The sequence below is a fragment of the Carcharodon carcharias genome, chromosome 18, assembly GCF_017639515.1.
Source record: "Carcharodon carcharias isolate sCarCar2 chromosome 18, sCarCar2.pri, whole genome shotgun sequence".
Lineage (NCBI taxonomy): Eukaryota > Metazoa > Chordata > Chondrichthyes > Lamniformes > Lamnidae > Carcharodon > Carcharodon carcharias.
Window position 1 is genome coordinate 40,741,514 of NC_054484.1, and position 15,373 is coordinate 40,756,886.

General features: G+C 43.8%; 1 protein-coding gene across 1 annotated transcript in view; it reads right to left on the minus strand.

Annotated features, from left to right (window-relative positions):
- Positions 1-7,902, minus strand: part of LOC121290697 (capZ-interacting protein-like) — a 65,513-nt gene extending 57,611 nt beyond the window's left edge. The window contains exon 1 of the mRNA XM_041211510.1: positions 7,479-7,902. Within this exon, the coding sequence (XP_041067444.1) occupies positions 7,479-7,484 (6 nt within the window). The 5' untranslated portion in view covers positions 7,485-7,902. The remainder of the gene's footprint in view (positions 1-7,478) is intronic.
- Between the last annotated feature and the right edge of the window lie 7,471 nt (positions 7,903-15,373).

The window sequence follows — 15,373 nt, forward strand, 5'->3', positions numbered from 1 at the left end:
GAAGTAGACCAATGGGCCCATCGAGCCTGCTCTGCCATTCAATATAATCATGTTTGATGTTCAGCTTCAATTCCACTTTGCTTGGCCTAAATAGCCAAGTGGTTATGGTACTGGGTTTGTAACCCCAAGATCAAGAGTTCCATTCCACTTTGCTGCTCGTTCCAAATATCCCTTTATTTCATAAGACACCAACAATATGTCCATCTCAGCCTTAGTCAGATTTTAGTCTCTCAAGTTTCTCCAATCTTTTTTTTCTGCTGATAATTAATTATCTTAAATTCCTTATTCATATTAGCTTATTGGTTACCCTCTATTTCTGGTGTGTAACTTGTAACTTTTACTGTGAAACCAGACACAAAATATTTGTTCAATGTCTCTGCCACATCCTCATTCCCCATGATTTCTCCTGCCTCTGCTTCTAAAGGACTAACATTTATTTTAGTTATTCTCTTCTTTTTATATACTTATAAAAACTCTTACAATTTGTTTTTATATCGCTGGACAGTTTATTCTTATATTTTATTTTTTCCTTTTTATCAATATTTGGCAGCCCTTTGCTGGTTTCTAAAGCACTCCTCAGACTCACTGGGCAGAAATTTTCGCTCGGTGGATGGGCGTGTGCTCGACCCGTTCGAGCGTGAAATGGTGCGCGTTGACATCGGCCAAGCATGCCAACATCAGCGCGCAGTGATGCGATTGTTCAGTTGGCAGGCACGCTCTGGAGCCGGCAGCGCACCCAATGACAATTAAAAGGGCTGTAAGGCCATTAATTAATCAATTAAATTAAATTTTTCGCTGCCCATCCAACCAAACAGCTGGCGGGCAGGCGAAAAAGCCAAGCAGTGTTTGCATTTTTTGGGAAACCTCATCCACAGGCGGGACTAGTTTCCAAAACCAAATACAAATAAAATAAACACTGTAATTTTTCATTAATATCATATCCCTGCTCATGAGTCACATGAAGGGATACATTTCATTACATTTATATTTTAAAATTTATTAAAAATATCCCTTCATCTCCCTGAGGCAGCTCCATGCCTCAGAGAGATTGTGAAGTGCTCACTTGTGCGCATGCCCGAAGTTTGCCCTCGCTCCACTCACCCTCCTCCACTTGCCCACACAGGCAGTGCTGAGCGCTGCCGCTCACATTTCACACTGGGCCGGCCTTAATTGGCCCGCCAGCATGAAATCGCAGTCCAGTGCTGATCGCAGTCAGCTTTCTTAGATGGGAGCAGCCATGGGTTTGCAAGGTGCTGTTGAAGGAGCCTTCGTGAATTCCTGCAGTGCACCTTGTAGACGGTACACACTGCTGGTACTGTGCATTACTGGTGGAGGGTGTGAATAATTGTGGATGGGGTGCCAATCAAGCAGGCTGCTTTGTCCTGGACAGTGTCAAGCTTCATGAGTGTTTTGGGAGCTGCACTCATCCAGAAAAGTGGAGACTATTCCAGCACACTCCTGGCTTGTGTCTTGTAGATGGTGGGCAGGCTTTGGGGAGTCAGGACGTGAGCTACTTGCCACAGGATTCCTAGTCTCTGACTTGCTCTTGTAGCCATAGTATTTATATGGCTAGTCCAGTTCAGTTTCTGGCCAATGGTAACCTCCCGGATGTTGACAGTGGGGGAATCAGTTATGGTAATGCCATTGAATGTCAAGGGCAATAGTTAGTTTTTCTCTTGTTGAAAATGTCATTGCCTGACATTTGTGTGGTGCGAATGTTACCAGCCACTTGTCAGCGCAAGCTTGGATATTGTCCAGCTTTTGCTGCATATGGACATGGACTGCTTTAGTATCTGAGGAGCCATGAATGATGCTGAACATTGTGCAATAATCAGTAAACATCACCACTTCTGATCTTATAATGGAAGGAAGGTCACTGATGAAGCAGCTGAAGATGTTAGGCCTAGGACACTATCCTGAGAAACTCCTGCAGTGATGTCCTGCAAATGAGACAATTGACCTCCAACGAAAACAACTATTTTCCCTTGTGCTAGGTATGACTTCAACCAGTGGAATATTTTCCCCGATTTCCTATTGACTCCAGTTTTGCTCAAGCTCCTTGATGCCACACTTGGTCAAATGCTGCCTTGATGTCAAGGGCAGTCACTCTCACCTCACATTGGGAGTTCAGCTCTTTTGTCCATGTTTGGACCAAGGCTGTAATGAGGTCATGAGCTCAGTGACCCCAGTGGAACCCAAACTGAGCATAAGTAAGCAAGTTATTGCTAAGCAAGTGCCACTTGATAGCACTTTTGGTGACCCCTTCCATCACTTTACTCATGATCGACAGTCGACTGATGTGGTGGTCATTGGTTGGGTTGGATTGTCCTGCATTTTGTAGACAGGACATACCTGGGCAATTTTCCACATTATGGATAGATTCCAGTATTGTAGCTGTACTGGAACAACTTGGCTAGCAGCGTGGCAATTTCTGGAGCACAAGTCCCCGGTACTGGAATGTTGTCAGGGCCCATAGCCTTTGCAATATCCAGTTCCTGCAGCCATTTCTTGATATCATGTGGAGTGAATCAAATTGGCTGAAGGCTGGCACCTGTGATGGTGGGGACCTCCGGAGGAGACCAAGATGGATCATTCACTCAGTGCTTCTGGCTGAGGATTGTTATAAATGCTTCAGCCTTATCTTTTACACTGGCATGCTGGGCTCCCTTATCATTGGGGATTGGGATAGTTGTGGAGAATCCCTCTCCTGTAAGTTGTTTAATTGTCCACCACCATTCACAGCTGGATGTGGCAGGAATGCAGAACTTAGATTTGATCCGCTGGTTGTGGAATCGCTCAGCTCTGTCTATCACTTGCTGCTTATGCTGTTTGGCATGCAAGTAGTCCTGTGTTGTAGCTTCACTAGGTCAACATCTCATTTTTAGTTGCATGCCATGCCTTTCTGCAATCTTCATTGAGCCTGGGTTGATCCCCTGGCTTGGTGGTAATGGTAGATTGGGGCATATGCTGGGCGATGAGGTTGCAGATTGTGGGTGAGTACAATCCTGCTGCTGGTGATGGCCCACAGTGCATCATGGTTGCCCAGTCTTGAGTTGCTAGATCTGTTTGAAATCTATCCCATTTAGCATGGTGGTAGTGCCACACAACATGATCTTCACAAGGATTGTGTGGAGATCACTCCTACCAATACTGTCATGGACAGATGCATCTGTGGCAGGCAGGTTGATGAGGATGAGGTCAAGTATGTTTTTCCTTCTTGTTGGCTCCCTCACCACCTGCCACAGACACAGTTTAGCAGCTATGTCCTTTAGGATTCAGCTTGCTCAGTCAGTAGTGGTGCTACTACTGAGTCACTCTTGGTGATGGATATTAAAGTCCCCCACCCAGAGCACATTCTGCACCCTTGCCACCTTCAGTGCTTCCTCCAAGAGGTGTTCAATATGGAGGAGCACTGATTTAGCGGCTGAGCGGGGAGCGCTGTATGTGGTAATCAGCAGGAGGTTTCCTTGCCCATGTTTGAACTGATGCCCTGAAACTCCATGGGGTCAGGAGTCGATGTTGAGGACTCCCAGGGCAACTCCCCCATCACTGCGTACCACTATGCCACCACGTCTGCTGGCTTATCCTGTCATTGGAACAGGAGATACCCAGGGATGGTGATGGTGGTGTCTGGGACATTATCTGACAATGTCAGGCTGTTACTTGACCAGTCTGTGAGACAGCTCTCCCAATTTTGGCACTAGCACCCAGATGTTAGTAAGGAGGACTTTGCAAGGTTGACAGGGCTGACAGTACCACCTACCATGCCTTCCCCAATAGCGATATCTACTTTTGTCAGTTCTAAATTATATTAGTTCAGAGTTTGAGGTCAAGGTTACTTTTAATTTACATGCACATGTTCTCACCCTGTACAATTTTGTGCATTTACAGTCCTTCACAAACAATTTTGTTTTTTGCAATTTTCTATTCAGACATTTTAGTATGGAAGCAACAAACAACATAGCGGGAGAAACAGATGAAATGTCCATTACTATTTCTATTGCTCATAATGTTCTGTCTGGCACCTTTGACTGTCGATGTCTGAGTCTTACTTTTTTTTGCTGCCATTTCCTGGCTATCAGTTTAATTTGGTACCGCCAAGAGGTGCACAAGGATCACATGTCAGAACTAAACAACATTATCACAGTATTAAATGTGATATCAGTGGAGCTGTACTCCATTTTTATGCATTAATGTGCAGAGAATCATTTGATTTTCTATAGTTAGTTTACAATTGGGTTTAGAAATTAGCATGTGTTGTGCCCATTTTCAGGTATAAAATGGCAGCAAAGCATACAAATTTAGCAGTGGGATAGTCTGTGTCAATCTGCGCAGGTGTATTTTTCAGGTGCCCCATAGCAGTTGCCTGAAATAGGCATAAGGTCCTTGAAATATGTAAATGATGGGCTTAATGTCTGTTGAGCGATCCCAATGAGAAATTTGTTAGTGATGAGTAGGACAGACTCAGGCCCAGGCTAATATCGACACCATGTTTTCCATGGTACTTCAAAATCACATTTTAAAAAATAATATGATAAATATAATAAAAAATAAATTGAGAGCTTCATTTCAAGAAAAAAATTTGCACATCATACGGGCTTTGTTAACCTGCAGAGAGATCACAAAATGGCTCTGTAATGCTCAATTTTATGAGACTGAAGTCAATAAATGCATGAGATAATGGAATGTTCCTGAATTTGCAGTATTTTCAATCATATGTTTTAAATGTACTTCTGTGCTCAAAAGCCAAAATGTTTTTTTCTGTGAACAGTGTTAATAATCATTGAGGCAACACAGGAATTGCCTCAGTTGAATTTTGACAACAGGAGTCAGAAATTCACTTCTCTGTCATCACCAATATATAAAAATACAAATGTAGCTCCCTCAAACATTAATTCATTGTGATTCAATGATAAGGTGATAAATCAGTTATCAAGAGAGCAGCTGGTCTCCATAACTTAGAGCTCTCTCGCACACCTTATTAAAAGCAGCCACGCTCTAAAAGAACTCACAAATGAACTTCAGCTGTTGCCACCCCAAGTAAGGGTAAGAGGGAATGCTCTTCTTATTTTCCCTTACCCTCCTTACCTTCCCCTTGAGTGGCTGCAGATGGAATTCTTATTAGATATATCTATAGATTTGCTTTGATCAATTATGTACAGAATAGTGCTGAAGCTGTGAGAAAATAACCAAATCATTATTACTGGAGGCATGTTGTATTCCCACGTGTTCCATGTATACGCTCATATTTGCTATGGTTTGAGACTTGTGTAATAAAATTAAATAATCTTCATGTGAACTACTTTTGCATAGCATCTCCTGATTTTTCTGAGAAACATTTTTTTAGATTTTGATAATGAATGAAGTGTGTGTATATTTTTATACAAAGGCTTCCTTCATCACTGCCCAAATGTTTAGTACTCCACCCTGGTAAATTTTAAAGAACTAACATTTTCCTGAAATGTTATGCATCCTGACGAGACTGCCTTCTGTATGCTTTTACTGTTGCAGATGTCTGAAAACTGTAAATTATTAAAGGAAAAAAAATGTGCATTAGAACAGCAATTTGTCTTGTGTTTTATGATGACAGCAACAAGCTGCATTCCTTCAACAGCACCTTCCAAGTCCACAGTCTCTATTACCTGGAAGGACAAGGGCAGCAGATGCATGGGAACACCACCGCCTGCAAGTTTTCCTCCAAGTCACTCACCATCTTGACTTGGAAATATATTGCCATTCCTTCACTGTCGCTGGGTCAAAATCCTGGAACTCCCTTCCTAATAGCACTGTGTTTGTACCTACACCACATGACTGCAGCGGTTCAAGAAGACAGCTCACCAGCACCTTCTCAAGGGCAATTATGGATGGGCAATAAATGCTGGCTTAGCCAGTGACACTCACATCCCGTGAACGAATAAAAAACTACAGTTCCGCAGGCAGCAGCAGCTCACCCAAGTGGCTATTCTTCATATGCACATCTAACCAATGCTACCAAGCTGTTCATCAATGTATAGCATTCCTGACATGTCCAACCTTATTACCCAGTGTCTGCATACACTTATTTTCCAGCAGGAGTCATTAACTAAAAATCAGGAATGGATAACCCTGGCTTGTATTAATCTCCCCACCCAGAACAACCATCTGCTGACACTGCCAAGATTAGCAAACTCAGCAAAGGCCAAAGAATGAATCTCAGATAGTCCTAATTTGTATAGTTTAGGAACACCCTTCTTAATAGCACTGTGGGGTGTACCCACACTACATGACCTGCAGTGGTTGAAGAAGGCGGCTCACCACTGCCTTCTCAAGGGCAACTAGGGATGGGCAATAAATGCTGGCCCAGCCAGCAACACCCACATCATATGAAAGAACTGAAAACAAACACCAGCTCAACTGTTGCTTTTACCAAAAACAGCAACACTTAAGTTAAAAATACACTTTCTGCAATTCCGCTTTTCCAACATTATTCTATAGTAGCATACCAGCAGCACAATGATGTTGCTATAATGGGTTGAATTATCCAATGGATGGTATCAACAATACCTGATTTTTTTTATGAATCTCTTCATCCAGAAATTTAAGACATATCTCACCCCTTATCACTAAAAGGGAAAGTGTGTACAAGAATATCCAGCATTAAGGATAGGTGCAGAATGGGAGCTTATATTTAACAGAGATCACATACACAGGGTGAGACACAACTTTGATGTGTGGCAACACACTGAGTGAGAAATAAGTTAGATACTAAGGCACAATAAGCCCGGGATCTCAATTTTAACAGCAAAATATATCATTCTCATTTCTATTGAAACAAAAAGAAAGTACTGTCAGTGACCTTCCTTCATAGACATTTTATGTAAATTTATTTTCTATTTACTTGCTGTTATTAATTTTTTTCTATCGACTTTTTTGTATTTCAAGCCATTTCAATATATTTTGATTACAATGATAGGGCTTCCACCTGGCAGGTCTGAAACACCGTTTAACACGTGTACTGATCACACTCCATAGCGAGGAACGGAAACTCATAAATGTTATTATGTATTTTAATTGTCGGGTTCAATTCAAAGAGAGACGAAGAAAATTGCAAAGTATCACATTGAAGACGGCGTATTTGTGATTCTTAACTTCTCACTCGATTCTAAGGTTCATCGAAGTTGCACTGAACGTATCACGTTTACCACGGTGAATTCATTACTTCGCTCCATTTAACAGAAGCAAACCTCTACTGTAAACTATGATCTAGCCTTTCATTTGCACATAGGGCAGTTTAAAAATAAAATTATGATTTGCAGTTTGAATAAAGTGGCCACAAACGCCCTGCCCTTTTAACACGAGCACAAATGTTGACAGGGATAAGCCAAATGGAGTTGACAAGAAATTGAAAAAGCAGCGTGTAGACAGAGCCCGCAGGCAATGGAAAGTGACACAGATCTCGAGGCAGGCGATCTGCAACACTGCTGCCAATTTCACCTTACCTCCATTTTCCCCAGGAGTCCTTTCAAACAAGTTGTCTCTGTTTGTAACTGTTCCGAGTGAGATAGTTGTCTTGTTCTCTCTTCTCAGATCACAATGTCATGCTGTGGAATTAACACACATGCTAGCCACTCTCACAGCTTCATACATCCCGATGACACAACCCTCTGTGGTCAGAGGCTGATCTGGACCCAGCAAAGTCTACCATTAGACACGAAGGGGGGTCTTAAGGGCGCAGTATCAGAGTGAAACTCCAAACAGCTTGGCTCTGTTCAGATTCCCAAATCTGCAAAAATTACATTGAGTTTATGATGTGACCCAACGCTTTAATTTCAATCGGTCGTCCGCACAATGAATTAACCAGTAATGATGAAGTTAGAGAACCCTTCCTCGAGCAGATACACAGCTGCTGGGCTCCTCTGAACAGCGTGTGCATGTCAGATTCTTTGCGAGGCGTTCCTCTTGGCAGCAGAGCGAGAAAAAGTGACCCCGATTTGTGCATTTGGCCAAAGTTTCTCCCAACAGTTACAGCACACTCGGTGATTAATGCCAACTATTAAGTAAATAAAATCAAAAATTTGCGTCGTTTTTTTTGACGTTTCGGAAGAAAAAATAGTTTTAAAATGTTTTCGACCTTCCCTGAGAATATCAGCTATATGTATAAACCGCTGTAGTTAGCAATACATAACTTTTTAACACTTGTTTATATATATTAGTATGAAATATTTACATTAGTGTTTTGGAGTCAATTTGATATGAGGTCTTTCTTCCATTGGCCATTCATATTCTAGACATTTTAAACAGATAAACAAACTACTGTATAACGTTTGATGTCAGAATTTCTTCTTAAAGTTTCCAATCATTTAAATGGTATTTCACAGTAATTTCGAGCACTTCCTCTTTTCATTTCTGACCTGAGAAGGTCGGTTGTTTTTTTTTGCTGGAAGGAAGCCATTGAACGGAAACCAGTCAGCTTTCTGGCGAGTGAAGGAAATGCGCTGCAATGAAGATAACATCAGCAAATTGAAATGACCCGTAGGCACGACCTGTTAGGCTATGGCCAATGTTAAATAAGTCGTGCAGCCTAACACAGTATATTACAGGCAGGGGTTTTACAGATTCATAAAAAGGTCGTTGCAAAATAAAGCCAGAGTGTAAAAGCGTAAACACGGAGCCATGTCCCTATCAGAGAAAAATATACATCACGACTTGTAACCTTTTTTGGGGAATTTTTGTCCTGGTGGATTTGATTCATTTTGGACTTCTGTTTCTGAGCTACACAACTGGGTGAGACTTGTTCCCCGCGTGCTGCTCAGAATGTTTACATTTGTTCTGATATCTGGGTCAGGTTGAAAGCACAAGCTAAAGGGAAAAACTTTAAACAGCGCTAAACAACAGCTGATATTTATATCGCGCCTAAAGCGCTTTTGACATCATAAAACGGCCCAAAGCGTTTCACGGGAACATGAAAAAAAGCAAAATGTGACACCAAGCCACATGAGATGTTAGATGACCAAAGGGTTGGTCAAAGATGTAGATTTTGAGGAGCATTTTAAAGCAGGAAAGCAACGTGGAGTGGCGAGGAGAAGCAGGGAGGGTATTCCAGAGCTCAGGGCCAAGCAACTATTTTGCAAACAACTGCAAATATATTCTTCCATAGTGTATCGCCTTCCTTCACTGTGGCTTGGTCAAAATCCTGGAACTCTCTTCCTAACAGCACTGTGGGTGTACCTACACCACATGGACTGCAGCGGTTCAGGCAGTTCACCACCACCTTCTCAAGGCAGTTAGGGATGAGCAATAAATGCTGGCCCAGCCAGAGATGCCCACATCCCTTGAATGAATAAAATAACCAGGGAAAAGGGAGGGAGGGAGGGTGGGCAGGAATTTCTGAAAGGTGTTCAAGAGAATTTCCTTGACCAATATGTTTTCCATCCAGCCAAGAAGAAGGTATTGCTGGAGCTGGTGCTAGGAAATGAGGTGGGGCAAGTGGAAAGCATCTGTGGGAGAACACTTGGGTAAGAATGATTGTCATATCATAAGATTTAGATCAGAAATGGAGAAGAGCAAGGAAGAATCGAAAGTAGAACTTGGAAATTGAAAGAGGCCTAACTTCCATGGGATGAGAGGGGATCAGGGTAAAATAGAACCAAAGATTGACAGGAAAGGCCATATTGGGACAATGAGTGATCTTTAAGGTAGACATGTTTCAGGTACAGGTTAGCTGCATTCCAACAAGGGCAAAAGGTAGGGGGACGAAAGCCAGGACTGCTTGGCTGATGAGGGAGGTGGAGAATATGATGAAGTAATGAAAGATGTTATGATGCATGTCAGATGAATTCTTCAAGTGAGAACCAACCCAAGTACAATAAATTGAGAGGAGAATGGAAGAGGAAAATAAGACCAGCAGGAGAGACTATGAGAATAGAATGGCAGTTAATATAAAAAGAAATTCAAAAATCTTCTATTGTCATGGAAATAGTAGTTAGGGGCTGGTCCTACCAGGGGCAAAGAGGGTGATACATGCTTAGAGGCTTAGGGCAAGCCTAGATTACTTAATGAGTACTTTTTATCAGTCATTACTAAGGAAGAGGATGCCAACAAAATATAATTAGAAGTGGAGGTGGTAGGGGTAATGGATGCAGTAAAATTTGACAAGTTAGGATTTATTGGAAAGGCTGGCTATGTCTAGCATGGATGAGTTGCCTGGTCCAGATGGCTTGCATCCCAGGCTGCTAAAGGAAATAGGGGTGGATATTGCAGACGGGATTGCCATAATCTTTATTTAGATCTGGTTAGGCTACAACTAGAATTCTGCATCCAGTTTGGTCACTACACTTTAAAAAGGGTGTGACGGTCTTTGAGAGGTGCAAAGGAGACTTACCAGAATGGTTCCAGGTATGAGTGATTGGCTTTAAGGCGGGCTTGGGGGAAGTTGGTTTTATTCTCCTTGGAGCAGAGGGGGTTAAGGGGGATCTGATAGAGGTGTACAAGATTATGACAGGTTTAGATTAGATAGGCAAAGGAAGGATGTTCCTATGAGTTGATGGTACAAGGACCAGTGGACACGGATTTAAGATTTTAGGCAAGAAATGCAGGGGGGAATGTGAGGAAGATTTTTTTTATGCAGCAAATGGTAATGAACTGGAACTCGTTGCCTATGAGAGTGGTGGAAACAGAGATGAACAATGATTTCAAAAGGATATTGGATTCACACTTGAGGGAATTAAATGTGCAGGGCTACAGGCATAAAGCAGGAAAATGGAGCTGACTGCATTGCCCTAAAGAGAGCTGACAATGACTTAATGGGTTGAATTACCTCCTTCTGTGCTATGGTGAATCTATAACACAATGAGAATCCTTCTCACATCATCACAGGGAAGAGGGATGTACATGATGCCAGACTTAGAGAAATAGAGGCTTTGGGGAAATTATAGGGCGGTATAAGTTTACAGAGATATGGAGGAGCAAGCCCATAAATGAATTCAAGTAGAGCAACAAAAATCTTACATTTGAAACATTGTGAAACCAAAAGCAATGTAGGTCAATGAGGATTGGGCTGATAGGTGAGCAGGACTATGGGCGGAATTTTATGCTTCGCGATTGGGAGTATTTCCCACTTTGCAGAGTGTATTATGTGGCGTGATGATGTTGGGCACCATTCCCAACGTCATCGTGCCAGTTTCAGATAATATCATGCAGAGGCAGGTCAAAAAGTCAGGAACTCGTCCGCATTATTCAAGTATCAATTTAAATGTCCATTGAGGCAATTAACAATCACTCTGGCTGAAATAATATGGCCAGAAGGCAATAATACACCTTCAAGGTCAGATTCACATCAGGTGGAAACCCATTTTTCTAAGGGATAGCTTGATTGGGTGGGCTTTTAAACTGCAGCTGAGAGCACAACCTTTGGCTGTACGGACAGCTTATTTCACGGGGCACAGTAGAATTTCAGACTGTCTCTTCGGAAGAGTTGTCTTCTCATTGAGTGAGGTCTTCCAATACCTTATTTAATATTCTCTCTGTAACCCAGGAGTGAGTGGTGTCAACTCTCGGACACAGATGAGGATTGCGCTCTCAGTAGGAGACACAACCTCCAATGAGGAGGAGAAGAGGATTAGGAGGAGGAGGAGATGGGTGGGAGGACTAAGGAATCAGAGGAAGGCCCAGGAGGCTCTGGGTCTGCAGGTTGGGGACAGAGAAGCACCAGGTCCCAATGGTCAGGAGGAGACTTGAGAGGCTGATCAGAGGCTCAGGAGTCATTATGCTGCACCGAGGGTATACAGGCAGTGATTCAGCTACCTGAAAATGAATGAAACTCAGTGTCATAGATGACTGAGGCTCTCAATGGCAACTATTACATCCCTTTGTGAGACGCTGGTTGGAGAGATTTCATCAAACTGCCTTGGGGACCACCCAATGCTGGTCACCCTGAAGGTGACAGTGGCTCTCAACTTTTCATGACAAGCTCTTTTCAGGCAGCATCAGGTGGCACATCAGGGATAACCCAGCCGACTGCACACCATTGCATCAAAGTGTTGACAGATGCAATGTCCTGGAGGGCTGGCAATTACATAGATGGAGGCAGCTGCTGCTCATCCTCTGCCACTTGGACCAGTTGGATCCTGCCAACTGGTGAGGTTCCAGGATAAAAGCAAAAACTCATACAGACTTGAAACGTTAACTTTGTTTCTCTCTCCACAGATGCTGTGAGACCCGATGAGTTTTTCCAGCATTTTCTGTTTTTGTTTGAGGTTCCATGCGAGAGGTAGGATTAGAAAGTTTGCGGATGACACAAAGATTGGCCGGGTGGTTAACAGTGAGGTTGAGTGTCTTGGGCTACAGAAATATAGATATAGATGGGATGGTCAAATGGGCAGATAAGTGGCAGATGGAATTTAACCCTGAAAAGCGTGGGGTGATACACATTGGAAGGAGTAATTTGACAAGGAAGTATTCAATGAACAGCATGACACTAGGAAGTTCTGAGGAACAAAGGGACCTTGGTGTGTGTGTCCATAGATCTCTGAAGGTGGAGGGGCATGTTAGTGAGGTGGTGAAAAAGGCATATGGGACAGTTGCCTTTATCAATCAAGGCATAGATTACAAAAGTAGGGGGGTGATGTTGGAGTTGTATAGAACCTTGGTAAGGCCACAGCTGGAGTATTGTGTGCAGTTCTGGTCGCCACATTATAGGAAGGATGTGATTGCACTGGAGGGGGTGCAGAGAAGATTCACCAAGATGTTGCCTGGGATGAAACATTTAAGTTATAAAGAGAGGTTGGATAGACTTGGGTTGTTTTCGTTGGAGCAGAGAAAACTGAGGGGCGACCTGATCGAGGTGTACAAGATTATGAGGGGAATGGACAAGGTGGATAGGGAGCAGCTGTTCCCCTTAGTTGAAAGGGTCAGTCATGAGGGGACATAAGTTCAAGGTGAGGGGCAGGAGGTTTAGGGGGGATGTGAGGAAAAACTTATTTACCCAGAGGGTGGTGACGGTCTGGAATGCACTGCCTGGGAGAGTGGTGGAGGTGGGTTGCCTCACATCCTTTAAAAAGTACCTGGATGAGCACTTGGCATGTTATAACATTCAAAGCTATCGGCCAAGTGCTGGTAAAAGGGATTAGGTAGGTAGGTCAGGTGTTTTTCACATGTCGGTGCAGGCTCGATGGGCTGAAGGGCCTTTTCTGCACTGTGTGATTCTGTGATTCTGATTCCAGGAGCTGGGTGGTTGACCATGCTCCCAGTTCCCCTGAAACCCTGGGCCAGAGCCCCTGAGCTCAGAGGCAGGGCAATGGTGTGGAGGTCAGAGCACATCCCGATGATTGAACCTGCAATGCGTTCTGTTTGCCCCTCCAGGCCAGCTGTCAGTCTGTCTATGGTGGAGGCTTGATGCTCTGAAGAGTGGGTGTGTGCAGTGCTGATGGCCTGGATGGACACCTCCATTGTTTGAGCCAGAGCACACAACCCCTTTGCTATACCTGTCAAATCTTCATGGGTCTGGCATTGAACATCCAGTATCTGCCGCCTCACGGAGGACTCTAGAGTCTCTGGACAGCCTAGGCACTCCTCCGACTGCCCGAGGCCTACTCCACCACACTCTCCAGCAGCTGCACATGCGAATGTGAAGTGTCCTCACCAGTGTGTGCATGACCCCTGCCCAATGTGCTAAACCTTGCCGAAGTGCCAGTATCTGCAATGGTGATGGGTGCAGAGAGATGATGTGATGCTGCACTCTCTGAGGGTTCCTCGGAGGAGGAGGAGGTGGAGGAAGGCTGCTGCACGGCTTCTGTGGGAGGCAGTGCTGAAGAGGCTTCTCCTGTAACATAGAAAGATCATTAAGGGGGTAATCGCATACCACCTGACTTGAAACATCACCTCTAAATTTTAACAGACATAAACCTTTTCAGGGCCTGACATGCATGAGTGTACTGTGTGGAAACAATGAATCCCTGAACAAAGATGTGAAGCCTCTGATCATGATGCTTGTTAAGGTTTCAAAGTGTGAAATCCCAACATCAAATACCTTGCCTTTTTCCTAACCTCCTTTAAACTACACTGATCATCTCCTCTTGTCACCCAGTCTGATATTTTTGCCATGTCACCAGGGCCAGGCCTCCCTCCAATCTCGCCACTCCTGATGTTCTCATCCTCCAGGAGGGACAGCATTTGCCTCTTATATTTCCATGCATGGTATTATATTGCCTGTATGGCCTCACTCATCGGCTTTGTGGGCTCACTTCTCCTGAAAAGATTTGACATCGAGTTGGCTTGAACTCAAACAGTTACATGTCATGTCTCAACCCCATTATCAGGTCAGCATTTGCCCAACAGAAGCCTATACTTAGGCATCAGAAGGTCTTCCTGCAAACCACCCGCCATTTATAATTGCTTGGAATGCACAGTGGCATGGTTTAGGACATCTGAGCACTTGTGGGAACATTCAACTTTGGATGAGCAGAGACTCTCAAATATCTGCTGCATTCGCTTGCTGGATCTGTATCACACTAGACCAATATTGCTCATACTGATTCAATCCTTGCTGACTCATGAGGCCATTGAACCTTATTTGGCACTGCGACCAGGTCCTCCTTATCACGTCCACACTGTACACCTCGTCGGCCACCTCCTCCCATGCAGCACAAGCCTGCCTGGAATTCCTCCTCACCACTCAGAATGAGCTGGTCACATCTGCCCTTGGTTGCATGGAAGTGGGCACCAAGGGCAGCCTTGGTGAACCTTGGGGCAGCTTTTGCCTGTCCTGGAGCACCTCTCCCCATGCTCTGATGGTACAGACATCTATGCGTGGAGATATAAAATCAATGTATAATGACTCAATGTCTGAAGCTTGCTGATCTATTAAAATTTGGGTAATGGTGAGGCTTCTGATGACTGGCAGACGTAAGTGCTAATTGAAATTGATTTATCCGGATTGACTACAAAGGACGAAATTCCTCACTGTAGAAAACTTCCTGCTCCTCTACTATCATACAATGGGTCACCTGACACTTTCCCATGCCAGGGGGACCTTTAAAGGGATGGCCGTGACTTGGTTCTGGGTCACAGTCTCCAGCCTCAGACTGGACATCCCACCCTCCAGCACATATTGAATAGGATGAACATCTATAACGCGCTCCTGCCACTAAATGGCGGCAGATTGCGTATTATCAGTGATGCACTGATGGCAGGCTCGGAAGTCAGAAGGCCGCCCACTTATGGGTGTGGAGCCCACCATTGGCTTGGAAACATATTATTCAGCCCTTAGTGTGAGATACAATATGACCACAGAGTTTTGGATCTCTGATTCACTCTAAGAAACTTCCCTTCTTCTTAAAATCTTTAGGATTTTAAAATCGAAACTTGGGGTCACCTAAGTGCTGGTGCCTAATTTGTG